This window comes from Gastrolobium bilobum, unplaced genomic scaffold (genome assembly GCF_033153095.1).
Source record: "Gastrolobium bilobum isolate Gb01-03AN ecotype WA unplaced genomic scaffold, APGP_CSIRO_Gbil_v1 utg2134, whole genome shotgun sequence".
Classification (NCBI taxonomy): Eukaryota; Viridiplantae; Streptophyta; class Magnoliopsida; order Fabales; family Fabaceae; genus Gastrolobium; species Gastrolobium bilobum.
In genome coordinates, this window is record NW_026899657.1 from 224,656 (window position 1) to 246,644 (window position 21,989).

General features: G+C 35.9%; 2 protein-coding genes across 2 annotated transcripts; both read left to right on the forward strand.

The window, feature by feature from the left end:
* Window positions 1-3,890: 3,890 nt before the first annotated feature.
* On the forward strand, window positions 3,891-12,900 carry LOC133292342 (DEK domain-containing chromatin-associated protein 4-like). Its single transcript, XM_061490750.1, has 9 exons — window positions 3,891-3,995; window positions 4,217-4,276; window positions 4,447-4,557; window positions 4,881-4,961; window positions 5,136-5,207; window positions 10,736-11,198; window positions 11,424-11,524; window positions 11,887-11,917; window positions 12,275-12,900. Exons 1-9 carry the CDS (start codon window positions 3,891-3,893, stop codon window positions 12,427-12,429), a joined length of 1,179 nt encoding a protein of 392 aa, XP_061346734.1. The 3' UTR covers window positions 12,430-12,900.
* A 6,810-nt stretch (window positions 12,901-19,710) lies between these two features.
* LOC133292380 (nuclear transcription factor Y subunit B-3-like) lies at window positions 19,711-20,936 on the forward strand. Its single transcript, XM_061490787.1, has one exon. It carries the CDS (start codon window positions 20,012-20,014, stop codon window positions 20,603-20,605), a length of 594 nt encoding a protein of 197 aa, XP_061346771.1. The 5' UTR covers window positions 19,711-20,011; the 3' UTR covers window positions 20,606-20,936.
* Window positions 20,937-21,989: the final 1,053 nt, after the last annotated feature.

The window sequence follows — 21,989 nt, forward strand, 5'->3', positions numbered from 1 at the left end:
AACAAGACACCATCCTTCATCTCGCCTTCTGTGGCTAGGTTAGATGTCTCCTCCACCCTTTTCTCTTCTCTGCATTCTCTTGCAAAATGTCCAACCTTGCCACAATTGTAACATTTGTCCGAGTTACAATCTTTTGAATAGTGACCATACTTGCCACACTTGTAGCATTCAATGTTTGAATAATGTGACCGACCTCCTCGACGACCCCGTCCTCTTCCACGCCAGTTCTGTTGACTTGATTGTCCTACCTCATCATTACAACCTTCTTGACTTCGGCCTCGGCCCCTACCACCACGGCTAGTACCTCGTCCACCGCGGCCATGTCCTCTACCTCGAAAGTTTTGAGAATAGAGAACCTTCTCATCTTTAATTGTTGCTTTGGTCTGAAGCGCTTGTTCAAGAGTCTCCTCCTTCTTCTTCTTTCTTTGTTCATGCGCTTCAAGAGAACCCGCCAACTCATCAATAGTGAGTGTAGACAGATCCTTGGACTCCTCTATCGCACAAACCACGTTTTCGAACTGGTCTGTCAAAGATCTCAGGATTTTCTCCACCACTCTGGTGTCAGGTATAACTTCTCCATTCCGTTTCAACTGGTTCACAACTCCCTGAACCCGGGCAACGAACCCGGATACTCCTTCCGTGTCCTTCATCTTTATTCCCTCCAACTCGGCACGAAGGGTTTGAAGCCGGACTTGTTTAACCCGGTCAGCTCCTCTATAGACATTTGCCAAGGTGTCCCAGGCTGCCTTTGAGGTCTCACAATTTGCTATCTTCTCGAACCCGGATTCGTCCACAGCTCGGAAGAGCATGAATAACGCCAGCTTGTCCTTTGCACGCGTCTCTTTCAACGTTTTAGTTTGAGCCGCCGAATAGCCTCCAGTGTCCTGTGGTTCTACAAAACCTGCTTGAACATTCTCCCAAGCGTCCTGGGATCCGAGAAGAGCCTTCATCTGGATGCACCAATTCTCGTAGTTCTCCTTCGTCAACTTAGGTAGTGCCATATCACTCCCCCTTTCCATAGCTCTGATACCAATTTGTTAAGGTATCAACACACAGATGCAAGAGACAACCAAACGAATAATCTACGAAAGTTTTTCTTTATTATCAAACTCTCTTTTCTTGCTCTGTACTTTCTATGACGATTACATCTCCTTATATGGTAGCTTGCTAAAAAATAACTTAAACACCTATTAAAAGCTATTAAACGCAATAAAACATAAACCGTAGAAAACTTAGCCATTTAACAAATATCAAAACCAAACCCCCATAACACTTAACCAACATTAATTCCTAAACATAAAACTTCTAGAGACCCATTAATCTAAAAACCGTACATTTAAGTTTATCTAATAACAATTTAGACTTACAACATATGCAGTTACTTTAATGATAATTTTAGCAAGTCCGTTATCTTCTACTCATTTAATTCTCTTGTTGACTAGCTGCACGCATCCTTTTTTGGATTTAAAAAATTTATGCCTCCTTTTGTGCCTACTGTACTTTCAGTGATAATAATAGTGGGACAAACTTGGGAGTTTTCAAGCATATTAGTCTAAATGTTTAGGGGTAAAAGAAGAAAAGTAGCCTGGGTTGATCAAATTACATAACCAGAAGATATAGTCTTGCTTATTAAACATATAAGATGGACCCGAGTGTAGCTCAGTTGGCAACATAGGCTTTTTTCTAGTTACTTCGTTCTCTATTTCTATTTGAGAGAATCTTTAGAAAAATAAAAAAATTTCCGTCGAGCTAAAATATGTCGATGATCTGCTCCAATAACGAATAATTGGTTTAACGGAATAAAAAAAAAAATAGATAGACCTTTCTTTCTCTTCGTCTCGCACCTCTGGTGTGCCAGTTATCGTGCCCATGGTAAACGCTGGGTAGCCAAGTGCGGAGCTGTTAGGATGCCTCAGCTGCATACATCACTGTACTTCCACTTGACACCTATCGTTAATGAGAAACGGCTCGTCTCGCCGTGACCTTGTTGCCTGTGGGGGGAGAAACTGAGTTCGATTCTCACCAAATACACCTTTGAGGAGGGGGCAAAGAGTTTTCATTGTGACTAAAGCCCCTACTTGGGATTAGTCTCATAACAGGCTCAAAGAGTGTAAGCTTATGGGGATACCCGAGGGGCCGACTCGCCTCAAAGAGAAAATTAGGGAGATAAATTTTTCTCCACACATATAAAAGTGTGTGGGGTCCATATTTTTTCTTTCTCTCTTCTAGGGCCCCAACATTTTTATGTGAGCGTAGGAGATAAATTTATCTCCTACAACTTGAGAAACATTAAATTCATATATATATATGGGGTTTGATTTTCTCATGTTAAATGAGAATTTCTCATGTTGTAGAGATAAAAAGCATGTGGGACCCATGTGTTAGAAAAAATTATATGTAGGACTCGTGTCAGTACGGAAATCGAAGGGTGTGTAGGAAAATTTGAATTCTCGTGTTAAATGAGAATTATATATATATATATATATATATATATATATATATATATAACAATCTTTTAGAATTAATAATTATTGCTCCCACTACAATGACTACAGGATGCAATTCTTTTTTTCCCTCTACAATGATAACTCTTGGCACTTTGTAGGCATATTAACCTAATTTAAGGTAGTAATGAAATGAAAAATCAAAGAAGGAAAGAAAATCTATAGGCCCGCAATTGAGGAATTGATATGTTAGGGATGAAATGAAAATTTATTTAACTGAATCAATAAAACTTTTATGATATATTTTGGCTGAATTATGATAAATTAAATTAAGAAAAGGAATGAATTAAATATTGTTCAATGAGTGAATGTATGATGGCATAAAAAAGAGAAGAACTGAAATGTTGTATTAAATTTTTAACTATTCATCAATTTTTTTACCTTATCCTATGATTTCATTTACAATTTGGAAAATGGGGATGGGGTTCTGATTCATGAGTTGTTTCTTGAATTGGAAATTATGGGGCTTTGAGTCTCGCCCCATAGTAAATTAGGGCTCCTGCTAATACTAAATCAATGAGGAGCACCCAGACTCCAGATGGAATAGGAGGGTGCATTAGGATAAACATACAGAGTTGGGAAATTTGATGACATAGTTGTTGTGCATGCAGCATTGTGTTTCTGTCTGTCAAGACTGCAGGCCAAACCTTTAAACCGTTATTATGACAGCTTTACTTGGAGAAGAACTTGTTCTGCATAAAATACAAAAACTGACAAGAAAATGACAATCTTGTACTAACCTAGTATTCTTGGTGCATGAGATGGTGATGGTGAAGCAGTAAATGATCCCTATTGGATTTATATTATGGATCAGGTGTCTAGAAATATGGTGTTCTCTGTATTAAGGGTAAAATCAAGTTCCAGCAAAGTTGTAGACATTTTAAAGAAGTCCCACATTTCATGGTACATGAAGAGTATCTTTTTATGTTTTTTTTTTAGCCTTTTTTTTAATTTAAAACATATTTAAAAAATTTATGATGATTGGATAAGTGTTCAAAAAAAATAAGAGGGGGCGGGGGTAAAAATATCAAAAAAAATTGTTTTAGAAATAGTAGCTTCTGAAAAATGCTCTCAAAAAAGCTATATCATAAAGGTGTTTTTTTTTTCAAGCTTATCCAAAGGCACCCTTATTTGTCTTCTGGGGTTTTTGTATCCTGTGAATATAGTTTCAAGTTATCTGTTTTGTTCCGTATCGTCTCTTTTAAGGTAGACCTGGGTAAGTTCTTATCTTATGGTTATGGATACTGGTGAAAAATGTTTTTTAGGTACTTTTATGTGGATTTATATTAAGTTGACCAGTTATATAAAGTATTTTTTTTTTGTCATCTTTACCTATTTTATGCTGTGGATGCTTGTTTCTGCTTCTTCAGAACAGCTAATAACTTTATGGCTCTTGCATTTTCTGCTTTAGTGGCTTTTAAATTATCCAGAAGGAAGACTGATGATACTTTGAAATTGCTCCACACAGTCCTCTTTGGTAGGAGAGGGAAGGTATATCCTACTTTGTGAACTATCTATTTTTTTCTGTCATTTTACACCACTACTTGTTTCCCGTCAACATATATATTACCCCACCTCTATTTTAAGGATATATGATAGTGCATGCTTAGACTGATAAAAGATTACACTTAACTGAGATAATGAAATTGACCGTCACAGAGATGTTATTGTGCTTCTATGTGACTCATTGTTTATTCTTCTGCGCTTTGCAGGCAGTTCAGATCAAGAGTAATATATCAAGATTTTCTGGTTTTGTGTGGCATGAAAATGAGGTAACCACTGCTAAAACTTGTAATTTGCAACCAAGTCATATATTAACAAAATGTAGGGTGTTATTGACTTGTTTGTAGTAACTTCTTTAATGAATGCGTACTTTTATGCATATAGACATATAGCTATTCCTTGTCTTCCTAAGCTTCTAAAATCAATATTGTTACTGCAGGAAAAGCAAATGACTAAAGTAAAAGAAAAATTTGACAAGTGTAATAAAGATAAGTTACTGGAATTCTGCGATGTGCTTGACATACCACTAGCGAAGGCAACTACAAGGAAGGTTTGTTGATTTAGCACTGCTGATGCATTTGTTGTGGATAAATGTTAAATTTTACGGAGAAGTGATTTTCTGCCAAATCTTTTTTCTGCTAATGCTGTGATTTCTTTTCACTTTCTGGACTTTTCCACGAAATTTTATAACTCGTGAATATGGGGATGGTATTACTATTTGTGTGTTAATGCTTGAGTAGGTGCATCATGCATGCATTAAGACAATCACCAGTGCAGTTGATAATAATCGTAGTGCATTCATCTCCTTGATGCCTTTGTGCTTGAATTAGCATCCTTGTTCTTTCTGATGCTAATAATCTTCTACATAAGCAGGAAGATATTGTTGCCAAGCTGATTGACTTTTTGGTTGACCCTCAAGTGACAACAACTATGCTTCTTGCAGAAAATGAGAAGGTTTATTATTTTTTCTTTGCCTTTTCAATTCCCCTCGAGTGACAACAACTATGCTTCTCTCTCTCTCTCGCTCTCGCTCTCTCTCTCATGGTGTTATGTTTTTACTTAAAGACCTATGTTTCTGGTGCAACATGTTCGTATTATTTATGTTTTCCCAATTATCTATCGAATTAGGGGAAAAAGCGCAAGCGCACAGCTAAACGAGGTTCATCAAGATCTGGAACCACATCAAGACGATCTGCGAAGGTGCTATTTCACTCCTTTAACTGCAGAAATTTGAAATGTGATTTAAGATATGTTCTATAATTGGTGAAGTGCTTTCCAAGTTTAAGTCTTATGGTAAAATATCAGTCTAGCCTACCATTAGACTGTGTGTTTATCCCACTTCTGCTTGTTTTGAACTCTTTGAATTGCATTTGTTTGTTAACCTTTATTTTTTCTCGAGTTTCTGGTTCTCTTCTCATACTTGAGTTGAGCATCAAGAGCCCCACGGGAAAGGGTTGTCATATCCTTTCTAAAAATGATTTTTGCGAGATACTAATTTGCATGTCTAGTGCTGTCAAATGGCAGCCATGGGGCACGATAGCTGAAGGAAGTGGCATGATTTCAGAAAAATGCCATCAAAATCCCATGGCCTGGCCAGGGCTTATATCATTAAATTGTTTGCATATCAGTGGTTCATTAGCAGCATCTCTTATTGTAATTGTTGTTCATGTTAGAATTTGATATCTACACACAGATGCAAGTGACAACCACACAAGTATATCTATGAAGAACTTTCTGTTGTCAAATCTATTCTCCAAATTGTACATTACATCAAGCCTATTAATAGGCAAAACAAAAAAACGGAAAGTACTAATGAAGAGACTCTACTAATGAAGAGACTCATTACAAGGCTAATCAAGAGTCTCATAAACCCTCATAACATCACTAACAACTCTAAACTCATTAATGTCCACTAACACAAACCTAAAGACATGACTCTTCACCAGAAAACTCTTCACCAGAAAACTCGTCCAGGAAGGCTTTGTGGAACCAGCGACCACCGCAGGATACACAGCGGCCCAAACTAGAACGTTGAAAGAGACACGTGCAAAGGACAAGGCAACGTTGTTCATGCTCTTTCGAGCTGTAGACGAGTCCGGCTTTGGAAAGATAGCGAATGCGGAGACCTCAAAGGAAGCGTGGGACATTCTGGCAAATGTCTATAGAGGAGCCAACCGAGTTAAGCAAGTTCGGCTTCAAACCCTTCGTGCCGAGTTGGAGGGAATGAAGATGAAGGACACAGAAGGAGTATCCGAGTTCATTACTCGTGTTCAAACCATTGTGAATCAATTGAAACAAAATGGAGAAGATGTAGCGGACACCAGAGTGGTGGAGAAGATCTTGAGATCTTTGACCGACAGCTTTGAGAACGTGGTATGTGCTATAAAAGAATCCAAAGATCTAGCTACGCTCACCATTGATGAGCTAGCCGGTTCTCTTGAAGCGCATGAGCAACGGAAGAAGAAGAAGGAGGAGACTCTTGGACAAGCACTTCAGACCAAAGCAACACTTAAAGATGAGAAGGCTCTCTATTCTCAAAACTTCCGAGGTAGAGGACGTGGTCGCGGTGGACGAGGCACTGGCCGTAATGGTAGAGGCCGAGGCCGAAGTCAAGAAGGTTGTAATGATGAGGTAGGACAATCAAGTCAACAGAACTGGTGTGGAAGAGGAAGAGGTCGACGAGGAGGACGATCATATTATTCCAACGTCGAGTGTTACAAGTGTGGCAAGTTTGGTCACTTTGCGAAAAATTGTAACTCGGACAAGTGTTACAACTGTGGAAAAGTCGGACATTTTGCAAGAGAATGCAGAGAAGAGAAAAGGGTGGAGGAGACATCCAACCTAGCCACAGAAGGGGAGATGAAGGATGGTGTCTTGTTAATGACACACAATGAAGGAAACTCAGATGATGACATGGAGTGGTATCTTGACACGGGTGCGAGTAACCACATGTGCGGACATAAGCATTTCTTCAAGGAGATGAGAAAGGTGGAGACCGGACATGTTTCGTTCGGGGATGCCTCGAAGGTTGAGGTAAAAGGCCGTGGTACGGTATGCTTCCTGCAAAAGGACAGGTTGATTGGCTCAATCCGAGATGTGTACTATGTACCCGACCTAAAAAGCAATATTTTAAGCATGGGTCAATTGATGGAGAAAGGTTACTCGGTTAAGATGAAGGACCGAGTATTGTATTTGAAAGATGAGAGAGGTCGGCTGATAGTCCGAGTTGAAATGGGCAGAAATCGAATGTACAAACTGAACTTGAGATGTGTACAGGTTGACTGTTTACAAGCCGAGGTGGAAGACAAGGCGTCACTTTGGCACCTCCGCTTTGGTCACCTACATTATGGTGGTCTAATCGAGCTGGCAAAGAAGAAGATGGTTGACGGACTGCCTGACATCAACTATGAAGGAAAGTTTTGTGAGAGTTGTGTACTTAGCAAGCATGCTAGGACCACGTTTCAAAAGATGGCGAGATTTCGGGCCAAGCAGCCTCTGGAGTTGATTCATACTGATCTGTGTGGTCCAATCACCCCAGAATCCTTTAGCGGTAAGAAATATTTCATTTCTTTCATTGATGATTTCTCACGAAAAACTTGGGTTTATTTCCTGAAGGAGAAGTCCGAGGTGTTTGAAGTATTCAAAAAGTTTAAAGTAATGATTGAGAAGGCAACAGGAAAATTCATCAAGTCAGTGCGTTCTGACCGAGGTGGGGAATATACCTCGACAGCATTTCTGACATTCTGTGAGGAACATGGGATAAGAAGGTTTCTAACAGCACCATACTCACCACAACAAAACGGCGTTGCTGAAAGGAAGAACCGAACTGTTCTTGACATGGTTCGGTCAATGCTGAAGAACAAGAATATGCCGAAGGAGTTTTGGGCGGAAGCTGTGCAGTGTGTTGTGTATGAGCAGAATCGATGTCCACATTCGAGTTTAGAGGACAAAACACCACAGGAAGCTTGGAGCGGTCAAAAGCCGTCAGTGGCTCATCTCAGAGTATTCGGTAGTGTGGCCTTTGCACACGTACCAGACCAGCTCAGAACTAAGCTCGAGGACAAAAGCAGGAAATATGTTTTTATGGGATATGATGAAAAAACAAAGGGGTATAAGCTGTTTGACCCTGTCAACAAGAAGGTCGTAGTGAGCCGAGATGTAAGGTTCAATGAAGCAGATGAGTGGGACTGGAGCAATTCACCCGAGGTGAATTTTGAAGGCGGGATCTCAACACAAGTTATCAACCCGGCAAGTCCTGAAGCTTCTGATGATGAAGACGAGGTACGACAACCCAGGATGCGGAGCATACAAGACATATATGAGTCAACAAGTGAGGTACATTTTGTTTGTCTTCTTGCAGATTCTGAAAATATAAGCTTTGAAGAAGCCATCCGAGATAACAAATGGCAAGACGCCATGGATGAGGAGATAGAAGCCATTGATCGAAATAACACGTGGGAGTTAGCCGAGCTACCTGGAGGGAGTTAGCCCATTGGGGTAAAGTGGGTATTCAAGAAGAAAATGAATGCTCAAGGGGAGATAGAACGATATAAAGCTCGGCTAGTTGCAAAGGGTTACAAGCAAAGGGCAGGAATTGATTATGACGAGGTATTTGCTCCCGTCGCAAGGATGGAGACAATTAGGCTATTGATTTCACAAGCAGCTCAACATATGTGACAGATATTTCAAATGGATGTCAAGTCGGCATTCTTGAATGGAGTACTTGAAGAAGAAGTCTATCTCGAACAGCCACCGGGATACATGAAAGGTGGAGAAGAGAAGAAAGTGCTGAGGTTGAAGAAGGCACTTTAGGGTTGAAGCAGGCACCACGGGCGTGGAATACTCGTATTGACACTTATTTCAAGGAAAATCGTTTTGAGCAATGCCCCTATGAACATGCACTTTATATAAAGAAAATTGGAGATGATGTTTTGTTTGTGGCTCTTTATGTGGATGACCTCATCTTTATGGGGAACAATGATGGAATGATACAAGAACTCAAAAGAACAATGACAAGGGAGTTTGAGATGACAGATCTCGGTCTGATGAGATATTTTCTTGGTCTGGAAGTCAGACAAGACAACTTGGGTATTTTTGTCTCTCAGGAGGCATATGCAAAGGAGATTCTCAAAAGATTTAAGATGACAGATTGCAACCCGGTTTCAACCCCTATGGAACCCGGTTCAAAACTCTCAAAGTATGATGGTGGAGATCGAGTTGACGCAAGCAACTACCGAAGTTTGGTAGGATGTCTTCGTTATCTGACATGCACAAGACCGGATCTCTCACTGAGTGTGGGGATTGTAAGTCGGTTCATGGAGGAGCCGAGTTATTCACACTGGAAGGCGGCAAAAAGAATCTTGAGGTATATACAAGGGACAGCTTCATTGGGACTTCACTACTCGAGGTCCGAAAATTATAAGTTAATTGGGTACACTGATGAAGTGACTGGTGTGGAGATGTAGACGATCGGAAAAGTACGTCGGGGTATGTATTCTTCATGGGCAACACGGCATTCACTTGGATCTCGAAGAAACAACCCATTGTGACTTTGTCGACCTGTGAAGCTGAATATGTAGCTGCGTCTTGGTGTGTTTGTCACGCAGTATGGCTCAGGAACTTACTAAGCAAGCTGGAGGAGAAACAAGTCGGCCCAATCGAGATCCGTATTGATAACAAGTCGGCTATAGAGTTAGCCAAGAACCCGGTGAATCATGAAAGAAGCAAGCATATTGACGTCCGTTTTCACTTCATCCGGGATCAAGTAAAGGAAGGAAATGTGGAGTTATTACACGTGGCAAGTCAAGACCAAGTCGGAGATATTTTCACAAAACCACTGTCGACGTTACTACTGGAAAACTGCAAAAGAATGATTGGCATGAAAGATGGCAGAAGCATTTAAGTTTACGAGGGAGTTTTGTTAAGAATAAACGTTAAATGTCAGTTTAGTTTTTAATGGGTTTAATTAAGCAGTCAGTTTAATTTTTAATGGTTTTAAATTTGTCAGTTATGGATAGTTTATGAGTCATAAGTTTAGCATTTAATTTTAGGAGTTTTGAAAGTTAAGAGTCAGTCGTTATGTTTTGTTATTAAGTTTGGTTTTAATTGTGGTTTATGGCTATTTAGTGTTGCAGTTTTAGAAAGGCAAACTATAGCCTATAAATAGTCTAGTATATTGTTTGAGAAATACAGAATTGAGAAGCAACGAAGTTTAGTAAAATATTTCACAGAAGTTTGTTCTCTTTCTCCACAAGTCCTCACGACATTCTTGAATAGTTGTTTTATTGGTTGATTTTGTATTTGAGCGATCCTACAGTTCATAGGTAAGTGGGTTGAAATTCAATTATAATACCATATCTTTGAGATCATAGTGTACGTTTCAACGAGCACCTGTTTGAGCATCTCATAGGTTTCCCATGGATAGTATATGCTGGTGGTGACCATATACTACTATTATTTTATTTGATAGGTTATTCTATCTACCTTTTTTTCATGCCTACTTATCTACCATTTTCCAACGCATTAGATCAAAATTTCAACTAACCTTTATTATTTTTCTCTCTTCTTGAGATTCTAATCTAATGGTGTTGAAAGGTGATAGATAAGGTAGGTAGAATAATCTATTCCTTATTTTATAAATGATAAGTGCAACTTTAGTTTTTTTTTTTTTTAATTGGGAACTTCTCCATAGTTATTCGGTTTTCTAAACTTTATGGTATATTTTTCAGAGTCAGAAGAAAAATGAAGATTCTTCAGTAGCGGAGGAGAGAAAGGATACAACTGAGACAGAAAATGAGTCAGAGGAGGAAGAGAAAAAGGAAGAAAATGAGAAGGAAAATGAAAATGATGTTCCTGACAAATCTGAGGATGAAATGCCAGAGCAATCTGAAAGTGACGACAAAAGTGAATCTGATAATGAATCTGAAGATTTGAAGAAACCTAGAAAAATTAACAAAACATCATCAACAAAGAAAGAATCTGCTGCAAAAAGTACAATAAGGAAAATTACGTTCAAAACAAAAACTCGCTCGGCACCAAAGAGAATTTCTAAGAAATCATTGTCTACCCACTCAGAGTCTGATGATGATAGTGAGGGAAGTCCGAAGGTCTCTTCAAGGAGGAAGAAAAATGAAAAACGGGGAAAGCAGAAGACCTCGACTCTGACTAAGTCTTCCTCCAAAGAAAAAACAGGTAGATATCTGGAACTCCATTTGTGTTTTCATTATTCATCTAAAAATGTTATATTTGCATACCTTTTTAGTGCCCTAGTGATGAGTTTAAAAAAAAAAAAAAAAAATTGCTTAAAGCTAACCTTAAAATCTTAGAAGTCAGTATGTTTACTTTTTCCCATAGGGTTTAACATAACATCTTCATATTATGTATTTCATGAAACATCTTTCTGTGTGTATTAAGCAGAAAAGGCTGCTAAGGGAAAGGGCAAGAACAAGTTGAACCCCAGTGATGACAAGTTACGTGATACAATATGTGAAATTCTTAAAGAAGTTGACTTCAATACGGTAAGAAGTTGCATTATTTTTTGAAGGCTGTATGATTCCTTCACCAGATTATAAGTAAAAAATCACTTCCCAATTAAATCCAACTAGTGAGTGTGGGGTGATACAATCCTTGTACGCAGTCTTACCCTTGCAAATAATTACAAAGAGGTTGTTTCTCAGATTTGAACCCGTGACCTTTCAGTCACAAAGGAATAGCTTTACCACCTTCACCAGATTATAAGTACTATCTAATATTGCAATACGCGTTGCTGTTACTATATTGGCCAGCTTGTGGCCATGAAAATGGTAGTGTCAAATTGGTATCTGATATATGCTGAAGGTTTTATGTTGTTCAAAACTAAAACTTTTTTTCTCTTTTGCAGGCTACATTTACTGACATTCTGAAGCAACTTGGTATGTACCATTCGTTTTTACCATTTTTCTGTTTTCATTTTAATAATAATACCTTTTTCAGTTGCAACTATCAGATTACAGATGGTGTGACTTTTATGGCTTTAAGAGCCGAATCTACTGTGTTTGTGACTGAGAATTTTGGCTGATGATAATTATTTTGGTGGAACCTGTACTACATCATTCACTGAAGCTCTTTACTGATCTAGGATATTAATGTTAAGGATCTACAGTTTTAGAGTCCCACCATTCTCAAATATGAACAACATTGGAGATAAAAGGAATTTAATAATTCGTGAAAATAAAAATAAGAATTCAACTTAAATTTAGGTGCCTAACAAATTGCTGACAAATTTTCAGATAAGAAATTCAACATAGATCTCACCCCAAGGAAGGCATCTATAAAGGTAATTATTCAGGAAGAGCTGACAAAACTAGCTGAAGCAGATGAAGATGAAGAAGGGGATGCTGAGAATGATGAGACCCAATCTACTGGCCAAGAGGTTGAAGCCTAGATGTGACCGCTTGGAGACAGGTTTAGCAATGTAGACTTTGACCCCAGTTAATACGTCGTATGTACACTTGGCAGAGTTAAAATGGCTGTAACTTATTCTTAGCATCCATCCAATCTCTGAGACCACAAACCAGGATTTGCAAAATTCAGTGGAGGGCCTTGGAGGCTTTTGTTGTGCTCCTAGTCTGCAGTTTCTTGCGTACACATGAACAGAACTTGTAGGATTATATTGTCTAAATATAACTGACCAATAGTAGTTTCAACAATCTGCCTAGTTTAATAAATTATTGACGTAAGTTGTAATTGATTGCATGTAACGGTACTGCGTGGTCAAGTCTTTACCTTCTTAATCTTCAGATTTTGTTGTTGTATAATTTTATATGTAATGGCCACTGCATTTGTATATATCTGTATCATGTGTTACGAAATGACTTGTTCACCAGCTGTACCATGCCATTGAGCTGAACCTCATGCCGTCTTGTATCTTTCAGTCTGCTCTAATTCTTCCATAGTATATGCTATTTCGCATTTCGAAAGCCATCCCTTTCTTTTGTTAGTTTTAATCCTTGGACAAGTGTGTCTTCTTACATTTGCTATGATGAAATTAAATTCGTAAATAGTATTGTTTATAAATCGGAAAATAAAAATGAATTTGAATTTATACACCTTGTATATGAATATAAAATATCAAGTTCTATTGATATAAAAAGATTAAATGTGGTAATATGCGTATCTTATTATCTTCATAATCAAAGGAAATATTTGAATTTAATGTTAGGATCTTCTTTTTTATAATTTATTTCAAAACTACGGTTTTCTTGCAATGGAAGTATGATGACTTATAGGATTTAATCCTAATATAAATAAGTTAAAAAAGAACCAATGTATATATTGTGTTGTCCAATTATGCACAATATTGATAAATGTGAAAAGTCTAATTTATTATGATCACAATGAATTCATCATACTAGTTAGATTAGATTGCCAACATATTAGAAAGTTTCCTAGATGCTGAATCAATGTCCAATCTGAACAAAGTTTTTGTTAACTTTTAGAGCACATACTTTGTATCTAAGACTAAGGGGAACAAGTCAAAAATATTCTTAGCCGGATGCGCTCCTCACTCAGACTAGTGGAGCACCAAGAAAATCTCCCGTCATGATAGCCCCTAAACTGACCACGATTTAGATCAATATTTAAGGTGTGATTATTTGAGAACGTGTAGTTATAATCATATTTATTTTGTGTCTAGTTGGTATGGTGACAATCTGACATGATTGCCAAAAGGGTGATTTAGCCGACAAGTAATATTTACATATAGGGATTAGTTTAGTATGGGTGTCCAAATAGGATAAAAATTTAGAATCATTTTTCAATATAATTTTACTAATAAAATTAATGTATGAATCTTTCAGTTTCGTTTGTACTCCTGTACTAAATCTATAAGGTTTAAGTTGTTTAGTATTTAAACTACTTTATAGTAACTCTTTAAAAAAATGTAGTTAAAAGTAATTTTAAATTCATTAATTCCTAATTTTCCTATGGTAAAACATTGATTTTTTTTTTTTTTTTTTACTATTACTAAAAAATTTGCGTAAAAAACAGAAGAGTGCGAACAAAAGAAAAGAAAAGAAACAGACGGAAAAGGACATCGCAGCAAGAATATGTATGGGTCGGTTACCCACTTAGCAAATGTTTAATAGTGGAGGCCTACATGCAAAGTCACTATGTCTGTGACCACTGACTATAACTAGTGCTTACCCTTTTGTTTGCTTTAAAGGTCTATATGTCTCCAAATGATTAAATTATTGTACATGTGTGTTATCACTCATACAAAATTCAATACTCTGCACTCTCATAGAAGATTCTTAATACCACTAGATATCTTAACACGCCTGAAAGCTAAATGACCAGTGGTTAATATCTCTTTGGATATATCAGGCCATACGGATATTTTTTTTCTTCATTGTTAATTCAATTTATGGGCCAATTGTTGATTCTTTTTGTGGTACGAGGTTGTCATTTAATGGTATCTACCTTAAAAATTAGTAGAAAACAATTTTATTTTATTTTTTTGTTATCAAGAGATAAACAAATTGGTAGGCTAAGTTTTGTCACATGAAAGGAAAGTCATGAAATAGTTGCATTTTAAAAATGTTTCCTATAAGTTAGTAGTTGTTAGACTGCAATGGAAGGACAAACAAAACATTTGTTTGTTTCAGGAATCGTTTAATATAAGCTTTATAGTATTGTTTGATCGAGTAGGATTTTGTTAAGGTCTTGAAAGTAATTCATTAAAATAAAGCTGATGAGAAGCTATATATGGTTTAAAGTTTAAACTGATGACAACATTTTCTGTCCGACTCATACAATCATGTAAGATAAACAAAGCAGCCCCACAAGACGAGCTCAGTCAAATAAAAAACAAGAATAGTGCGACGTATATTATTATTCTCTGCTTCTAAACTATCGCTCCGATTCAAATTTATCAGTTTTCTCAATGTAGGGTCGTTCATGTCAAATTGATACCGTTGTACATATTGACTTCACGCGGTATTTTCAGTACTGTAACGATATGTATAATATTTAGGAGGGAAAATAGGTTAGGTTGGTCTACATAGCCTACGGCTTAGCTTCTATTAGATTAGGTTTTTCACTATTACATATAGTGAAGTAGAATAGGTTTGAACTTTTAAAATAGTCTATTTAAAAAAGCAGGTCATAGGCTATTTTTTAAATTTCGGACCTATAAACTTACAAGTCGGCATATATCATATTATTTATTTTAAATTAAATAAAATAATATTATTCATAATAATATCAAATAGTGATAATTCAGTTGATGTATGTGAGCTGAGTAGGTGATGGAAGGATCTAGGTTTGATCCCCCACCGATACTACCTTTGAGAGTGTTATAAGATTTGTACCAATCTCTACAGTACCATCAGAATCAATATTTAGTGCTAGAGGAAGAGTTATTGATGCCTATCGTTCTAGCTTGGCTAAAGATACCATCCAAGCTTTAATATATGGTGGAGATTGACTACGTAATAAATATGGTTTGAAGAAAAAATAAAAGGTGTAAAAATGTTTTTTGTTTAATCTTTTTCTTTATTCTTTAATCATTTTTTTTCTACATTTACAAATTATTTGTCAACTTATGTAACCTTGGAATTGTATTTGCAGGGGAGAGAAGATGATCATAAATTTTTGGCTAATACAAGCATCATGATGCATTTGTTGGATTCATGATTTGTTGGATATGATGAAATATATGTTATTTAGTTTGGACATCTTGTTTCTTAAAGTGACTTAAATGCATATTATGATAAGTTGTTGTTGTGATTCATGGTTTTGTTTGAATGTTGAAATTATGGTTTCTGTTTTAACAACAAAATTTGAGTATTTTATAAAGTTGATTCATGTTCTGCTTAGAAGTTAAAAATTAATAGGCTAATAGAGCAGGTCAGGCTATTTATTTTTTATAAATGGAGCAGGTCAGACTAGCAGTTAGACTTGTACTATGTTATTAAGTCATGTCAAATTGAAATTTTTTTGGCATAAGTTTGGACTTTTCAGGATAAAACTTGGCACAGCTAAACTCAGTTTCACCCCTAATGATATTGATAAAATTCTTTCTTTCCCTTCTTAAAAAACATAGGTTCTTGATACACACGTATAGCGTTCTCTGTATATATAATTACATATATATAAAGTGTTTAATATTTTTTATGTTATACGAAATAAATTTATCTCCAATACACATATAAAAATATAAGAGGTTCACGCGAACCTATATGAGGAGAAGAGAAAGAAAAAAAAAACACGGAGTTTAACATATTTTTATGGATAATGTTTTCCTCCTTTCATATGACACAACCAATTTTTCTACCTACACATAAAAGTGGACCCATCAATTCTTTTATTTTTCTTTTATTTTAAAAATAATGGCCCTCACAATTGATTGTCTCTATGACATGACTTAAGAATTTTCCTAGAACATAATACTTGTTTTTTCCTATTTTTATATGTGCATAGGAGATAAATTAATTTCCTATGTTAGGAGAAGTAATAAATTCATATATAAAATGGAGCGATCAAATTGTCATATCAGTGTAGGAATTTTTATACCCATTAAAAAATAACCATTACCCATTAAATTTGACTTACCAATACTTATATTGATTATTAATCGTTATAAATGTATTTAATTATCACATATATTATTTATTTTTAGATAAAAAATTTAATTATAGAAATACAAGCTAATATATAAAGTCAAAAAGAAAAAATCATCAACTTTGTTAAGGATTTATATGGAAGACATTTGGGCACTGCCACACTGTCTTCCACATCTCCTTGTGTGCCCCAAAACCTTCAACCACACCCTGACGTCACGAGCCCAACCCAACAGTTATATTAGAAATGGTTAAAGAATAATTGTAATTTGCGGCTAGGAATTACATATATAACACGAATTCAACACGTAAATACAGTAAATTAAAATTATAAAATGTGATATAATTAACATATAATGCATAAAATTTATGAAATAATATAAAAATACAAACCTTAAATTAGAACACATATTAATATTTCAGTAGTTAACACTAGTTATTATATATAATGAAAATATTAAATTATCAAGTTTTTATGATATTTCATTTATACAAATAAAAACTCAAAAATAAATAAATAAAACGATTCGGCTATAAGTGTTTAAAGGTATTTGAGAAGTGTCAGACGTGTTGAACGTCAATATATTTTAAAGTGTAGTGCTTTGTGGTTGTACAGTAAACTTCCAATAAAGTACGTAGTACCAATATCATTTATATCTTAATAGATTTTTTATTTTTATTTTTAGTACATCTTAATAGATTTTTCAGGTAATCTTATTAAGTAAGGTTTTGTATCTATTTCTTTTTTTAACAAATTTTCAGAAATTTCAATAGAATCTCAATTATTAAATACTTATATAACGAAGAAAATAAATACAAAAGTTACATATAACAAAGTCACATAAAATACATTTCGATATGTCACATACGTTTTACCCTGAAGATCAAATTTGCTTGAAAAGGAAGAAATGTAACAGTGACCATTCAATATTCGTCATCCTTAGCTCTGCAATTAATAATTCACACATGCACTTGTTGCATCTTAAAAGAAAACGGCATTCCAATCGAAGGATCCCATGCATAGAGTCAGAGGCGGATTTAGGTTAATAACAAGGATAAGTGTTCACTCTTAAATTATGATGCAAAAATATAAAAATATTCTTCTATTAAAATTTAAGTTTTTTCAATTTAATTTCGGGATAGGATATTATAAATTTATAACAATCAATTAAGGTTACTACCAATCAATTTCACGATTAGATTGATTATGTTGATCCAACGGTTATATTTATTTTCATCTTTGGGAAAAAGTTATGATTTTTCATATTTAATATTTTATATATTTGTTTTACCTTTGTATGATTATGATTTTTCATATTTAATACTTTTACATTTAATATGGGGATCATAATCATACAAAGGTAAAAATAAATATAACCGTTGAATCAACCTAATCAATCTAACGGTAAAATTGATTGGTAGTAACACTAGTTGCTTGTTACGATAGCTTACCCCTTTAATTTTTTTTCTTTCTATTTTATTTTTTCGTGAGTTTTTTTTTTCCTCCACCTTCATTATCGAAACCTAACAACAGATAACTCTATTTCAGACTCGTCATTTGCATCTACATACTGATTCATCTCCTCTCAAACCTCAATCTTCGTTATTGGAAGTTGGAACATTTGTTTCTTCCTCTATCATTGGTCCAGTTGAGTCGCAATCCATCTAGATCTAGATCTAAACCAGACTTAGCCAGTCGGCAGCTGTTCGCAAGTCGCGTTTTAGATCAGATCCAAATCTATATGTACTTAAACTTATTGAGGCCCACCATTCATTAATTTCTTCCGTAGAGTGCCATTGCCAACACCGACACATCTAATCAGAACTTTTTTAGTACAAAGCCCTTGCTTTAAGATTCATAATCTAAAGGATGGAAAGGTTCAGACAGAGGATTCTCAACAAAATCGAGACCAACAAAAAGGTAAGATTTTGATTTGAAGTAATGGACAGCTTGTAGCGATTGAAAATTCCGAGTGATAAAAACTCAAAAACTCTTAACTTTTTTTTGGAGTACCCAATTTTTCTTGGTTTTTTAATCAACTATCTTGATATAATTGCATTTGAGTGGAATTATATTGTGAGTTCTTATACTCGCAGATTAGGCTAAAGCTGTTGTTGATTTGCCAGAGAACAAGGCCAAGATATTTCCACGTGTAAAGCCCCTTGCGGTGTGTCTTAAACTCGAATAAAAATTCTACTCAATGATCGTAAGATTGCCTATGTTTATGGTTCTACTGTTGGCAAATAATTAATGGTCAATTAAGAGCACAGGTTAACTGTTACGTATATAAAATATTGCGACAGAAAAGTAAACATTAAAAAAAAAATAAGATGACAAATGAATGAATTAAAAAATATATATTAAAGTAGTACATAATAAAAAATTGACAAAATCTTAACTAAGATAATTTTATTACGTGAGTTACAGATCAATAAAGGTTTCAGTATATAAAAATTGGTAATATGGACACAGTTCAACAAAAAAAAAAAGTAGAGGTAAACTTTGGAAAATTAATAAAAATTATTAAACAAAAGACCTTGCTCTCAATGACCTTTTGAAAAACTTGACTTTTAATTAAACTTAATTACCTCATTTATCCATGTAATTAATCCTGCATAATTAAAAAAAATGAAGTTTAGTTGTTTATGTTATTCTCTCTCTCTCTCTCTATATATATATATATATATATATATATATATATAAGTCGATTTATGTTAACAATAATATGTCTATTTTTTTAAAAAATAAATATCTCTTATGTGAGATTCTATTTGGGATACTGCATTACTGCTACTACCTCTTTTGCAATGCATATTTGCTGGTTCGAACTTATTCCCTCATTGCCCTTCAACTACTTATCTCAACTGACTAACAACAAATAAGAATGAAATAGGAGAGGGCGATTATAGAGTCCAAGTAGGACTAGACCAACTGGCAGATACCAAAGCAACGGTCCAGATCATTAATCCGTCATCCAATCCGATGGCTTGAAACCCGTCCGTACAGACACACACTTATCGACTAACAACGGTTCACAACATTCCACGTGTCCACCAGATAAAGCCTTATTAACACTCCTGATCCAACGGACCCTGCACATTCCCATTTCCCTTACCCTTTCCACCTCCCTCCTCTCGCCACTCCTCGCCGGCGGGAGACCTCCGCCGCCGATCGCCGGCTGTCCATCTCCCACCCTGTCCACCTCCATCATCAGCTTTAATTCGTCGATATTTCTCCTTCAAGTCAACGCTACGCTACGCAACGCAGATTCTTCAATTGAAATCCCTCGTTCCAAATATGAATGCTTCGAACTTCGATGAAATAGCGAAAGTGAGGGATTTCAATTGAACGAGTGAATTTGTGAGATTTGTAAGGATATTGAGTTGAGCGAGTGAGTGAGTTGGATGGCGGACTCGGACAACGACTCAGGAGGGACACACAACGCAGGGAACAATGCGAACAGCAACGAGTTATCGCCTCGGGAGCAAGACAGGTTCTTACCGATAGCGAACGTGAGCAGGATCATGAAGAAGGCTTTGCCGGCGAACGCGAAGATCTCGAAGGACGCCAAGGAGACGGTGCAGGAATGCGTGTCGGAGTTCATAAGCTTCATCACCGGCGAGGCCTCCGATAAGTGCCAGAGGGAGAAGCGCAAGACCATCAATGGCGACGACTTGCTCTGGGCCATGACCACCTTGGGCTTCGAGGAGTACGTGGATCCACTCAAGATATACCTTCAGCGATTCAGGGAGATGGAAGGGGAGAAGACCGTCGCCGCGCGTGATAAGGAGGTCGGCGGTGCTTCTTCCGCCGCCGTTAACAGTGGGTACGAGTATGGAGGTGGAGGTTCAATGGGGATGATGGTGCATCAGGGACACGTGTACGGTTCCGGTGGGTTTCATCAAGTGGCTGTCACTGGTAATAGTGCTGGTCCTGTTATGGGTAAGGGTGGGCCCAGTTATCCTGGTGCTGGATCTAATGCAGGTAGACCCAGATAGATAGATGTGGTCTGCACAAAAAGTTTTAATTTTAATTTTTAATTCTAAATCATAAAATGCAAGACTAATAGTTAATTTGGGGGCACTAGGTAATTAGACCGAAAAAATAAATATGAATTCTAATATTAATGGTGATTGGCAGGCACTCTCTTCAGAAGCCAAAATTGGGTTAGTATTTGAAACTGTTGTGTGATAGAAATAGTGCTTCTTTCCTTTTTGTACAATATGTATTATTTACGTCCAAATTGTCAAATATTTATTTTTCTTGCCTGGTGTATATTGATATGGGTTAATTATTTACTGAGGACGGTGAAGGGAGTAAAGATAGGATCAGGAACTTGGGAGCATTTTCTGCAATTTGAAAGCTGAATATCAATGATGATGCATTAAGTTAGCTATTTTAATCATAAAATATAAGGTAAATATTAGTCTCATGTTATATGAGAATAGTTCTCTCATGTTATAGAGAGAATCCAGGTGGGGTCCACAATTAAAAAGCAAAAAAGAAAAAGAAAAAAAAGGAGGTGTGATTTTTGAACTGAGAGAAAATGAGATAACTATTTCATATAAAATAAGAGTAATATTTTGTAAAATATAAAGTTATTATTTGGAATCACAGGAATAATAAAGCAACAACCTAATGCTATGTTATGTGATTAAACAGATGAAGAATGTGGGATAAGAACTTCTAACAATATGAATAGAGGTTTGGGCAGGATGACTACTGCATTCGGGGAAGAGGAAAGACCAGCAATATTAAAGGACCATTAGGTTTAGTTTGCTCATTGATGCAGGAGTTTTCTAGAGAACATGCTCAAATTTTGCTTCCTAAAAGGGCATTTTAATTTGGGAAAAAAGTTTATAAAGTTATTTTATATAACCTTCTTTGCGGCACGCAATTTTAATTATGTCTTATTAGTAAGATATAGTTATAATGATAAAATTATTTTTTCTCTTTCTGTCACAAAGCGACAATGTTTGAGGAGAGGAAATTTTTTTTTATTATTATTATAATTATATCTTATTGATATGAGATAATTATAATAATAATATTATTGTATCAACCCCCTTTCTTTGAACATAGATAACCCAATCATGGAAAAAATATACTTGTCATCGCATCCGTCATAAATCAATCGACAAAATCCGTCACCATGGATTATCAGTTATCACTGTTATTTCTATATGCAAGTTTTATTAATGCTAATGCTGGAAGTGAATATACAAGCTCTCAATGCCAAAGGTCAAAATGTAGGAAATTGTAGGATATGTCTCCTTTATATGTTTCGGTACTTGGATATTAAAGACACTGGCCAGTGCATGTAATCCATTAGAGAAACTATCATAGTCAAGAGAATAAATAATTGATTGAGTTACAGAAAAC

What these genes read in the sequence shown, in the direction of transcription:
- LOC133292342 (XM_061490750.1), top strand. Translation starts at nt 3,891, where the DNA reads ATGGCTCTTGCATTTTCTGCTTTAGTGGCTTTTAAATTATCCAGAAGG. An exon ending in CGAAGGCAACTACAAGGAAG is followed by an intron (nt 4,558 to 4,880) that starts GTTTGTTGATTT and finishes CTACATAAGCAG; the next exon opens with GAAGATATTGTTGCCAAGCT. An exon ending in TTCTTGCAGAAAATGAGAAG is followed by an intron (nt 4,962 to 5,135) that starts GTTTATTATTTT and finishes CTATCGAATTAG; the next exon opens with GGGAAAAAGCGCAAGCGCAC.
- LOC133292380 (XM_061490787.1), top strand. Translation starts at nt 20,012, where the DNA reads ATGGCGGACTCGGACAACGACTCAGGAGGGACACACAACGCAGGGAAC.